This window comes from Rhinatrema bivittatum, chromosome 7, assembly GCF_901001135.1.
Source record: "Rhinatrema bivittatum chromosome 7, aRhiBiv1.1, whole genome shotgun sequence".
Classification (NCBI taxonomy): domain Eukaryota; kingdom Metazoa; phylum Chordata; class Amphibia; order Gymnophiona; family Rhinatrematidae; genus Rhinatrema; species Rhinatrema bivittatum.
Genome location: NC_042621.1, coordinates 219,286,077 through 219,298,617, shown reverse-complemented (window position 1 = coordinate 219,298,617; position 12,541 = coordinate 219,286,077). Strand labels below are relative to the sequence as shown.

At 46.2% G+C, this 12,541-nt stretch overlaps 1 protein-coding gene across 4 annotated transcripts in view; it reads right to left on the bottom strand.

The window, feature by feature from the left end:
* RPP30 (ribonuclease P/MRP subunit p30) overlaps window positions 1–12,541 on the bottom strand; it is a 93,036-nt gene that overhangs the window by 36,472 nt on the left and 44,023 nt on the right. For 3 of the 4 annotated variants that reach the window (XM_029609852.1, XM_029609849.1, XM_029609850.1), the window contains one exon: window positions 12,245–12,361. The exons of the other annotated variant lie outside the window; for it this stretch is intronic. In XM_029609852.1, coding sequence (XP_029465712.1) covers window positions 12,245–12,361 — 117 coding nt within the window. The remainder of the gene's footprint in view (window positions 1–12,244; window positions 12,362–12,541) is intronic. 4 annotated transcript variants of the gene reach the window in all.

Here is a 12,541-nt window from a genome sequence, read left to right as displayed (position 1 = left end):
GACAGGGTGACTCGGATGCAATCCTGGAGGATCTAAGTGGCCTGGCACCATTGTGACCTCAGGGTCCATTGGGCTCTGTGCATGTGTAAATGTGGCAAGGGAGTGACATGGATGGTTGCGGCCATATGGCCCACCAGCCTCAACATGTGCCAGGCTGACATCTGCTGGCTTTGTTGGATCTCTGTCATGATGATCATCAAGGTGACGGCCATCTGGCGAAGCAGGAAGGAATGGCCTGAGTCATGTCTAGCAGGGCTCCTATGAAGTCCAATTGAGGTGACGGGCTAAGACGGGACTTTGGGAAGTTGAGAACGAAACCTAGTGACTCTAACACCGGGATGTTCAAACGCATGGACCTGGGGGCTCCTGCCTGAGACATGCTCTTGACCAGCCAATTGTCCAGATACAGGAAAACATGCACTCCCAGCCTGCAAATGTTCACCACCACCTAGGCAAGGCATTTTGTGAAGACCCATGGGGCTGATGTGAGCTTGAATAGCAACACCCAGTACTAGAAGTGCTGTTTTCCCACCACAAATCGGAGATACTTCCTGTGACTGGGGAAGATCTCGATATGAGTGTATGCATCCTTTAGGTCAAAAGAGCACAGCTAGTCCCCTTTTTGCAAAAGGGGGATGAAAGTGCCCAGGGAAACCATCTTGAACTTTTTTTTTTCTTAGAAACTTGTTCAAGGTCCTTAGGTCTAAGATGAGACAGTCCTCCTGTTCTCTTTGTAATCAGGAAGTACTTGGAGTAGAATCCCTGCCCTCTTAGTCCTAGTGGTACAGGCTCGACCGCTCTGGCTGTTAAGAGGGATGACAGCTCTGCTAGTAGTATCTCCTGATGCACTACCGGCCCCCAAAATGGGCAGAGAGGGCAATTTGGCGGGACACCCTGACGGACAATGGACAGAACCCACTGGTCCAAGATTATTCTGGGCCACTGCTTTGTAAAGAACTGTAGCTTTACCTGACCGGAGGAGCCATTGTCCTGGGTACGGGCCAATGGCATATGCTCCCATAATTCAGTCAAAACCCCATCCCTGGAGTTGACTGAGGAGCTGGCTGGGTCTTGGGGGCTCTCTGCTGCCTAGGATGGCCACGGGAACCCTGATGGTGTTGACTGGAGCGAGGGGGCGGAGGTAGTACTTTCTTTGGCAAAATAAAAACTTCCTTGGCCCTGGTTTGCCAGCCTCCTAGAAGAAGAAAACAGGTCCAGAGTACTGGCAGAGAGTAGTTGGAGGATGTCATGGTGATCCTGAATTTCGATCACAGTGTCCTTCACACTATCTCCGAAGAGATTCTCTCTCTCCAGTTTATTGCATGTCAGCGAGTCATTCCTGTACCTGTGGTCGGAGTTCCGAGGCTGGAAGCCATGCCATTCTGTGGACACTGATTCCCACTTGCAGACTCTCGATGCCATCTCAAACATCATAGGTCGCAAGGACCTTACGTTTTCCACACTTCAGGCTCTTATGCATCAGCGACATGAAGGTGTCCTGCTGCTGTTGAGAAGGCTGCTCAGTCAGCTCCTGTTCCTGCGAGTTCTGGCTCATATAGAGCTGGTAGGCAGCAATGAGCGCAATAAGTTTGGTGCCTTGAAACACCTTCCTCCCAAGAGCGTCCATTGCTCTATGGTCCTTCCCTGGGGGTGCTAAGGAATGAGTGTCTGGCACTCGAGGATGGATTTGACCACCACTGACTGGTGAGGCAGCTGCCGCTTATCGAATCCGGCAGCCTTTTGAATGAGGCACTGTGAGGGGATGTTCCCATAGCTTTAGCAGCAACTCCTTAAGGATCTTATGTACTGGGAGCTGCCATGATCTCCTTATGAGGCTCCATGAACTGGAGGATCTCAAGCAATTTGTGCCTGGCTTCCTGCTCAATCAATAACTAAAAAGGGATGACTTCCGTCATCACCCTCACAAAACCTGCAAAGGTTAAGTTCTCAGGTGGAGACTTCCTTCGCTCCTCTGGAGAAGGTTCTGAAAGGAGACCCTCTGAGCCTTCGGAGGATGACTTTGAAACGTCATCCCCCCCAGGGGTCACAGGGCCTCATTCTCATTGTAAGCAAAAGGGGATGAGTCCCTAGGTGCTTGGCCTTCGTCCAGAGGAGCAGGCACCAGCAGAAGTAGATTGGGGGGGATAGTAGGCTTTGGCAGAGCTTCCTAGTCAGTGGAACCGGCAATGACCACCATATTTGGTAGGGGGAAGCCTCAGTGTGCCGCCAGGCACTGATGCTATCCCAGGAACTGATGCCAGCTGGTTTGATAACGCATCGATGATCACATTGAGCTTCTCTAGAAGCAGTACAAGGATGGGTAGCACAGAGTCTGGTGTCCTAGGACCAAAGCCCTGCAGCACCCGGTCTATTGCTAACTGGACTCTGTGCTCCAGCACCTCCTCAAATATTGTCAATGCCAACACGGACTAGGAAAAAGGAAGAGTGGCCAGACCTTCTTTTGCCCCTCGAGGTGGATCAGTGACTGGCATCAGGATCAATGGAGACCATTGCAGAACCTTGACACCGATGGGGGCATCGCAGCAAAAGTCTGTCCTTCCACAGTGCCAAGCCTGATGTCCTTGACCTGGAGGAGATTGACAGTGGTCAGTCTCTAGCATCCCTGTCTGCCGACAGCATCGACGGAACAGACAGTCCCACCCCAATGGCGATGGCTCAGTGTCCACTGGTGCTGCTCCTTGGTCCTTCAATGTTGATGCTGATGACGACGATGGCTCAGACTTCTTTGACCCAGAGCTGTTCCATCTTGTTGAGTCGAAGCAGACATTCCTTTGGGGTCATCTGGGCACATAAGCAGCAACCCCAGGCATCATGTGATGCCCCCAGGCAGAGGACCCATATCTCATTAGGATCTGTGATGGACATGGTCCTCAGGCACTGCGGCATTGTCAAAAACCGGATGTGGCCATGTCGAATAAAAAGAAAAAAGTGGCACGAACCAAAAACAATAGTGGCGGGGCGGTGATGGCTGGTGAGCACCATTGCACCACTGCCACGGGGAACTGACCACAAAAGGAAACTTACTCAAACCACATGACTAGGAGATACTACAGGAGGGCACAGGCAGGGACCCAGCAACAGAACTAGGAAAAACCTTCAAAAAACAGAAGAAAAAAACCACAGTTTTCCACAAGACAAAAAAACAGCCAGCTCCGCGGAAAAAGCCTGGAGAGGGACCACACGTGGACGTGTGATATAAGTTTGCTTAACATAAGAAACATAAGAACATAAGAAAATGCCATACTGGGTCAGACCAAGGGTCCATCAAGCCCAGCATCCTGTTTCCAACAGTGGCCAATCCAGGCCATAAGAACCTGGCAAGTACCCAAAAACTAAGTCTATTCCATGTAACCATTGCTAATGGCAGTGGCTATTCTCTAAGTGAACTTAATAGCAGGTAATGGACTTCTCCTCCAAGAACTTATCCAATCCTTTTTTAAACACAGCTATACTAACTGCACGAACCACATTCTCTGGCAACAAATTCCAGAGTTTAATTGTGCGCTGAGTAAAAAAGAACTCTCTCAGATTAGTTTTAAATGTGCCCCATGCTAACTTCATGGAGTGCCCCCTAGTCTTTCTACTATCCGAAAGAGTAAATAACCGATTCACATCTACCCGTTCTAGACCTCTCATGATTTTAAACACCTCTATCATATCCCCCCTCAGTCGTCTCTTCTCCAAGCTGAAAAGTCCTAACCTCTTTAGTCTTTCCTCATAGGGGAGTTGTTCCATTCCCCTTATCATTTTGGTAGCCCTTCTCTGTACCTTCTCCATCGCAATTATATCTTTTTTGAGATGCGGCGACCAGAATTGTACACATTATTCAAGGTGCGGTCTCACCATGGAGCGATACAGAGGCATTATGACATTTTCCGTTTTATTCATCATTCCTTTTCTAATAATTCCCAACATTCTGTTTGCTTTTTTTGACTGCCGCAGCACACTGCACCGACGATTTCAATGTGTTATCCACTATGACACCTAGATCTCTTTCTTGGGTTGTAGCACCTAATATGGAACCCAACATTGTGTAATTATAGCATGGGTTATTTTTCCCTATATGCATCACCTTGCACTTATCCACATTAAATTTCATCTGCCATTTGGATGCCCAAATTTCCAGTCTCACAAGGTCTTCCTGCAATTTATCACAATCTGCTTGTGATTTAACTACTCTGAACAATTTTGTGTCATCTGCAAATTTGATTATCTCACTAGTCGTATTTCTTTCCAGATCATTTATAAATATATTGAACAGTAAGGGTCCCAATACAGATCCCTGAGGCACTCCACTGTCCACTCCCTTCCACTGAGAAAATTGCCCATTCAATCCTACTCTCTGTTTCCTGTCTTTTAGCCAGTTTGCAATCCACGAAAGGACATCGCCACCTATCCCATGACTTTTTACTTTTCCTAGAAGCCTCTCATGAGGAACTTTGTCAAACGCCTTCTGAAAATCCAAGTATACTATATCTACCGGTTCACCTTTATCCACATGTTTATTAACTCCTTCAAAAAAGTGAAGCAGATTTGTGAGGCAAGACTTGCCCTGGGTAAAGCCATGCTGACTTTGTTCCATTAAACCATGTCTTTCTATATGTTCTGTGATTTTGATGTTTAGAACACTTTCCACTATTTATCCTGGCACTGAAGTCAGGCTAACCGGTCTGTAGTTTCCCGGATTGCCCCTGGAGCCCTTTTTAAATATTGGGGTTACATTTGCTATCCTCCAGTCTTCAGGTACAATGGATGATTTTAATGATAAGTTACAAATTTTTACTAATAGGTCTGAAATTTCATTTTTTAGTTCCTTCAGAACTCTGGGGTGTATACCATCCGGTCCAGGTGATTTACTACTCTTCAGTTTGTCAATCAGGCCTACCACATCTTCTAGGTTCACCGTGATTTGATTCAGTCCATCTGAATCATTACCCATGAAAACCTTCTCCATTACGGGTACCTCCCCAACATCCTCTTCAGTAAACACCGAAGCAAAGAAATCATTTAATCTTTCCGCGATGGCCTTATCTTCTCTAAGTGCCCCTTTAACCCCTCGATCATCTAACGGTCCAACTGACTCCCTCACAGGCTTTCTGCTTCGGATATATTTTAAAAAGTTTTTACTGTGAGTTTTTGCCTCTACAGCCAACTTCTTTTCAAATTCTCTCTTAGCCTGTCTTATCAATGTCTTACATTTAACTTGCCAATGTTTATGCTTTATCCTATTTTCTTCTGTTGGATCCTTCTTCCAATTTTTGAATGAAGATCTTTTGGCTAAAATAGCTTCTTTCACCTCCCCTTTTAAACATGCCAGTAATCGTTTTGCCTTCTTTCCACCTTTCTTAATGTGTGGAATACATCTGGACTGTGCTTCTAGAATGGTATTTTTTAACAATGACCACGCCTCTTGGACATTTTTTACTTTTGTAGCTGCTCCTTTCAGTTTTTTTCTACAAATTTTTCTCATTTTATCAAAGTTTCCCTTTTGAAAGTTTAGCATGAGAGCCTTGGATTTGCACACTGTTCCTTTTCCAGTCATTAAATCAAATTTGATCATATTATGATCACTATTGCCAAGCGGCCCCACCACCGTTACCTCTCTCACCAAGTCCTGTGCTCCACTGAGAATTAGATCTAAAATTGCTCCCTCTCTTGTCGGTTCCTGAACCAATTGCTCCATAAAGCTATCATTTATTCCATCCAGGAACGTTATCTCTCTAGTGTGACCCGATGATACATTTACCCAGTCTATATGTTCCATGTAAACCGCCTCCCCGGCGATAGTTATTTCTGTTAAATGTGAACCGGAGTGATATGTATTGTATACAGGAACTTCCGGTATATAAAAACCAAAAATAAATAAATAAATAAATAAATATATTGGGGTAATTGAAGTCTCCCATTATTACTGCACTACCAATTTGGTTAGCTTCCCTAATTTCTCTTAGCATTTCACTGCCCATCTCACCATCTTGACCAGGTGGACGGTAGTATACCCCTATCACTGTAGTCTTCCCTGACACACAAGGGATTTCTACCCATAAAGATTCAATTTTGTATTTAGTCTCATGCAGGATGTTTATCCTGTTGGACTTCGTACATAGCAGGATAAATTAGCCATGCTGTCTGGGACGTCCCTCCGGAGATTGTCAAAGATGACAGAGCTTTGCTTTGTGTGCGGCTGCACGTTTTTTCCCATGCGGCTCCATTTTCTCCTCAGTCTATTCCAAAGCATATCTGCGAAGCATGAAGTGGAGACTGTCTGGGGAGGTGGGCGGGTCAGAATGGCTAATTCATCTTATCTACAGAAAACACTGTTTACTGTAAGCAAACTTATTTTTATCCCGCAGATAAACAGGCTGAATTAGTCATGCTGTCTGGGAGTTCCCAGCTGAAAGGTGTGAGCGCAGTATGAAGGGACCCTATGGGAACGTTGCACAGTTCCCGAGGCTAAGTATGATGTGCTGCGCCCAACCTAGTCCAGAGTAGTGGACAGTCCCTTTATGTGGTCCCTGAATGGAGTATGGATCTGCCCATCACCGCATCCGCAGCGGCTTGCTGGTCGAGACAGTAGGTGAGCTACTGACGCTGCCATCACTCCCACTTGATGGGCCTTTGGCGAACTGGTCAGAGTTTCTAATCTTTTATTGTAACAGAACTGAATGCACTGCGAAATCCAAGTTGAAAGTGACCAGCAGACCCAGGGCATTCGTGTTGAAGGAAACAAATAGCTGTGAGGTTCTAGATTCGGAGTGCATTCTACGCTTATAGACCAAGGCTGGCTTGGGATCAAGCGTGTGGAGCTGCCTCTCACCCTCATTTTTGTGTGGCTTCGGAAAGAAGGTTGGCAGGGTAATGGTTTGATTGATGTGGAAAGCCGAAACTACCTTGGGTAAGAATGAGAGGTGGTTCTGTAAAGTCACCCTGTTGTGATGAAATTCAAGGTATGGTGAACAGTGAACCAGAGCCTGCAACTCGCTGACCCTTCTTGCAGAGGTCAGAGTGACCAAAAATAGAACTTTCCATGATAGAAATCTCATAGGACTACTCTCCAGAGGTTCGAAGGGTGGAAGCATCAGCTGTTCCGGAACTAGGTTGAGATCCCATGGAACAAGTGGTCTGTGAACTGGTGGTTGCAGTCATAGAATGCCCTTCATGAACTGAGAGACTAGTGGGTGGTTGGACACCGGTAGGCCATTGTAGGGATGATGGAAGGCTACAATGGCACAGATGTGGAACCTCACTGAAGCCGTTGCCAGTGCTGCCTGATAAAGGAAATGGAGATACTCTAAAAGGAGTTCTGGTGAGCAGGAGAAAGGGGGTCTAAGCCCTTGTTGCACCAAGCCGAGAATCTAAGCCACATGCCCCGATAGTGCCTTCTGGTAGAAGATTTCCTGGATGACACCAGAACCTCTTGGATCTCCAAAGGCAAGTGTAGGAGACTCAATACTGTCCTTTCAACCTCCACGCTGTGAGATGCAGCAAGGAGTGCATGGGGTGAAGCAGGGTGCCGCCGTCCTGCGTCAGCAGATCCGCATTGTGGCCGAGAGGAATAGGTGGCTCGATGGAGAGATGCACTAGATAGGCGTACCATGGTTGTCTCAGTCAAGCCAGAGCTATCAGGATGAGGTTGGCAATGTCCGTGATACACTTCTGTATTGTTCTCGAGATGAGCAGGATCGGGCGGTAAGCGTAGAGAAGCCCTCCCGTCCATGATACGAGAAACGCGTCTTGCGCAAATCACTTTCTATTGGGGTAAACGGAGAAGAACGTCTGTACCTTCCTGTTGTGCTCTGTAGTGAAAAGATCCATGCATGGGAGGCCCCAAGCCTGGAAGAGGTCCTCTGCCAAGTCCTGGCGAAGCTCCCATTTGTGTGAATGGAAGATCTTGCTTAGTATGTCTGCTTTGGAGTTCTCCACCCCAGGAAGGTAGGTCGATTGAAGGATGATGGAGTACTCCTCTGGCCATTCCAGGATGTGCACCGCTTCCCTGCACAACATCCAAGAACCGGGCCCTCCTTCCTTGTTTACGTAGAACATCGCAACCTGAATGTGTGTGTGGACCATGAAAGTTTTCCCTCATAGGAACCCCTCAAATGATTGTATGGCATTTCCAATTACTCAGAGCTCTAGGAGGTTTATCTGTTGGACTCTTTCCCAGAGGGACCAGTATCCTTGTGTTCGAACTTGGTCCAAATGAGCTCTCTGCCCCTTGCTTGAGGTGTCTGTGGTGAGGATCAGCTGATGCGTGGGGGGGGGGGGGAAAGGGGTTGAAGTGGTGCCCTGTCAGAGAATGCTTTGGGGCGCAACCATGCTTCGGGTCAGACTTACTCGCCGGGACAGCGGATGTGAGAACTGTGCCCATTGCGTCTTCAGCCCCAATTGCAGGCGCCATATATGCAAATGGATAAGCAGCACCACATAAATGGCCGCTGCTATGTGGCCCAGCAGGGTCAAGATCTGGTGGGCTGAGGTGTGAGTAGAATCTCTCAGCTGAATGGCCAGGGTGTGCAGTGTGTGAGCACTGACTGCTGGAAGGAATGCTCTGCCCTGCACTGTACTTATATGGGTCCCAATGAACTACAGGTTCTGTGTTGGCTAAAGACTGCAATTCTCAAAATTGATAACCAAGCCAAGCCCCTCCAGCCATTGGATTGTGGCCTGTAGGCTGCTCTGAAGAGCTGCAGGTTGCGGTACCACTATCAACCAGTCATCGAGATAAGGGAACAACTGAATTCCTTGCTTCCTGAGGTGGGCCACTGTTATTGCTAAGCACTTGGTGAAGACTCTCAGGGCAGATGAGAGACCGAAAGGGAGCATCTTGTACCGGAAGTTGTGTTTGTTAACCTGAAAACACAGGTTTTGCTAGGAGGAAGGGTGCATAGGGATGTGAGAGTAAATATCCTTGAGGTCCAGCGAACACATCCAATCGTTGGGTTGTAGAAAGGAAAGGATGGGCTTGAGGGATGTCATCTTGAACTTCTCCCTTTTCAGGAATTTGTTGAGAACTCGTAAGTCCAGGATTGGGCAGAATCCTCCCGATTTTTTGGGAATGAGGAAGTATTGGGAGTAGAATCCCTGGTTTAGCTGAGTGCTGGGAATCCCGCTCGATAGAATGTTGGAGTATTTTGGTGACTTCCTCGTTTAGCCAGTGATGGTTCTCTGAGATGGGCCAATGCGGCCTTACTTGGTGGGGGAGATTTGGTGTGTTCTTGAAGTTCAGGGGATACCCCTCTCTGACAATATTGAGTACCCAACGGTTGAAGGTGACCGCTTCCCAAGAGTGGTAGAAACGGGAAATCCTCCCTGCTACTTGAGTGGGAAGAGTGGCCCAGGTACCTCTAAAAGCCCTGCTGGGTTTTCGTGTTGTAATTCTGGGGCAGGTGCTGTTGTCTCTAGTTCCTTTGCCTGTTGCGACTTTGCTGCTATTGTGATGGCTGTGGCCGGGTTTGTGGATAAGGCGGCAGGCGATACTATGAATACGGCCTGTACGGCCATCTTTGGAAATAGGTCTTTCTGTGTGCTGGGTAATACTTCTTGCCAGAGGATTGTGGCTATGATTCCTGCTGTGGTACGAACAGAGGTTTCAAAGGCCTCATATATTGTACACAATAAATGCCTTAGTCCCTCCTCCAGGTCATGAAATTGTTGTGGTGGGGCCTCATCTGGCGCAGCGGTGGTAAAGTGGGGCTTGAGCAACCGAAGGCACTCGTAAAGATATTGAGTGATATAGAATTGGTGCTGCTGGATCTTGGCGTTCAGCATACTCACCCAAGAATGCCCTTCTGCCAAAGTCGTCCAGGTATTTACAGTTGTGTCCTGGGGGGGGGGGGGGGTGGTGTTTGAATGAAGGCGGGATTTTTTAGCCCTCTTCATGGCCAACCCGACCACTATGGAGGTGTGTGGGAGTTGGACCATACTGTAGAATGGAGACTGACGCATCCAGAACTTGAGATCTGTCTTCTATGAAGTCGCCTGCCCCAAGAAGGGGGACTCCCAAGCCTTCACCACGACTGCGTCTAGCAGCGCATGGGAAGGCAAGGTGGTTGGCTCAGCCGGCACTTCAAAGATCTTTATGATCCCTAAGTCCTCAGCACGAGGGTCTGGCACCTTTTGCATTTCAATGTTGAGTCTAGTGAACACACAAGTTGCAGGCTGCAAATGATTGATAAGACCGGACGGCTCAATGTGGTTACATTGAGCACGTCGACGATGGCTTGCTGATGCAGTCCTGTCTTCCCTAAATAATTTTTCCAAAAATTTTTTTCATTTTTTTCGTTTGTGAAAAATACAATTGATCAGACAAACGGTGTCAACTATAAATGACTGTATCTGGCGATACCTTTTGTGTCTATATTGTTTAGTTTTAACAGGTTCGCAATTTTTGCTCTTTGTTTTTTGTTAGTAAATGAAAAGGTAAACATTCAAGAAGGGTTATATTTATTTCCTTTTAAATGTACGTTTTATTTCTTTTTTTCTCTAGCCTCCTGTGGTTTATCTAAAGCGTGGCCCAGTTGTCCCTCTCGGTATATGGAAGTATTCATCCCTACACATTACTATTGGTATAGTAGATGCAGAATGCTACAGAGCTGCCCTCTCTATGTTTTATATAGATATCTGAGCACTAAGCTGAAGGCCTATGTGCCAGAGTAGATCTTATGCTTAGGTGGAGGAAATCGGTTAGTGATGCCATTGGAATTACAAATGAAATCATCCAGGGCTATGGATAGAGCCTTTAGCTACATTATTCCATGTCAATGGAGTAGGCTTCCCCAGGAAATTCGATGTGCAGAAACTCTGGTGGGCTTCAGATGAGTTCTAAAGACCTGGCTTTTAAAAAAATTTAAAGGAACTGGAGGATTAGTGATCTGTTTTAGGAGATGAGTGCTATAGCAAGGATTATTGGTTTGACATATCATGAGGGTTTAAAAATGTTAAAATGTAGGGAATTGAAATGAATGCTAAGGGAGTGGGGGTGTGGAGAAGCTACACAATGTTTTATGATTTGGGAAGAATGGATGTTCAATTTTATGATGCAATTATCTTGCTTGCCAAAAGGATATTATTGTTATCACTATATATATTGTTATTATGTAACTTTCAGGCTGATACAGTAAAGTGTACGCCAGTGGAGCGCACTGTTAGCCCGCGTTTGGCTGCGCGTTTTCGATGCGCTATTTTTACCCCTTATACAGTAAGGGGTAATAGCATGTTGAAAACACGTGGCCAACACCCCCCCCAAAACTAATAGCGCCTGCAACATGCAAATGCATGTTGATGGGCCTATTAGTTATTCCCGTGCGATACAGAAAGTAAAATGTGCAGCGAAGCCGCACATCTTACTTTTAGAAATTAATGCCTGCCAAAGGCTGGCGTTAATTTCGGCTGGCACCGGGAAAGTGTACAGAAAAGCAGAAAAAACTGCTTTTCTGTACACCCTCAGACTTAATATCATAGCGATATTAAGTCGGAGGCCCCAACATTAAAAAAAAAAAAAAAAATCTGCCTGCAGCCCGCGGGTTGGAAGACGGACGCTCAATCTAGCCGGCGTCCGTTTTCCGAACCCATGGCTGTCAGCAGGTTCGAGAACCGATGCCGGTAAAATTGACTGTCTGTTGTCAAACCCACTGACAGCTGCAGCTTCTGTCAAAAAGGAGGAGCTAGGGACACGCTACTGTCCCTAGCGCCTCCTTTTACCACGGGCCCTCATTTGCATGTGGGTTGAAACTGAATCGCGCGCCCAGGACACTGGCCTGTGCGCGCGTCGGGAGAGCGGGTACTCGCCGGCTCTCCCGCGCTTCTGTATCGGCCCGTTTGTGAGCCTTTTAAATTAGTTTAGAAAGACAGCATATAAATACAGTTAAATTATTATAATGGACTGGGTTAATGCAGCCAATTAAAAATATCTACATTTCTTTTATGGTGCTGAAATGCTTTTTTGGCCCTCTTCTGCCTTTTCTTTTACAAGCAAGGAGAAATAAGAGGGACAGGCACAGACTTTTTGAAAGAACATTATCTAAATGATCTTCTCCGGAAAACATAATGCCAGACAAAGAATGAATTTTTAAAGACAAACAGTTTTCAGTCAACACATGTGAAAGCTCAGATATCACTGGACTTTTTAGGCATCTCATATAAAATTAGTAGTGGGTATATTTGGAATGTATAGTTTTTCTCTGCAAGGTTTTGAAAGCAATCTTAAGATGCTCTAAATGCCTACCTTTCCTTTGCATATCTGCATTAGACTGAGTGCATTGGAAATTGTGTATCTTCGCATTGTGGAGTCTTTGATTGCAGGAGTGTACACTAATTCAAAAAAAATACCTCTTTCTAATGCCTGCAAGTAGAACAAAAATATTAAAATAAAAACAAACCAAGTAGTAAAAGTGCTCACTAAGGAGATAATTTTCACAGGAGTCTGGCACGGACATGTAACATGCTATGGTAGCAATTTTCAAAAGCTCACTTACTCTAGTAAATGCACTTTACTGAGTAAAACCCATTTTTACGCATATAA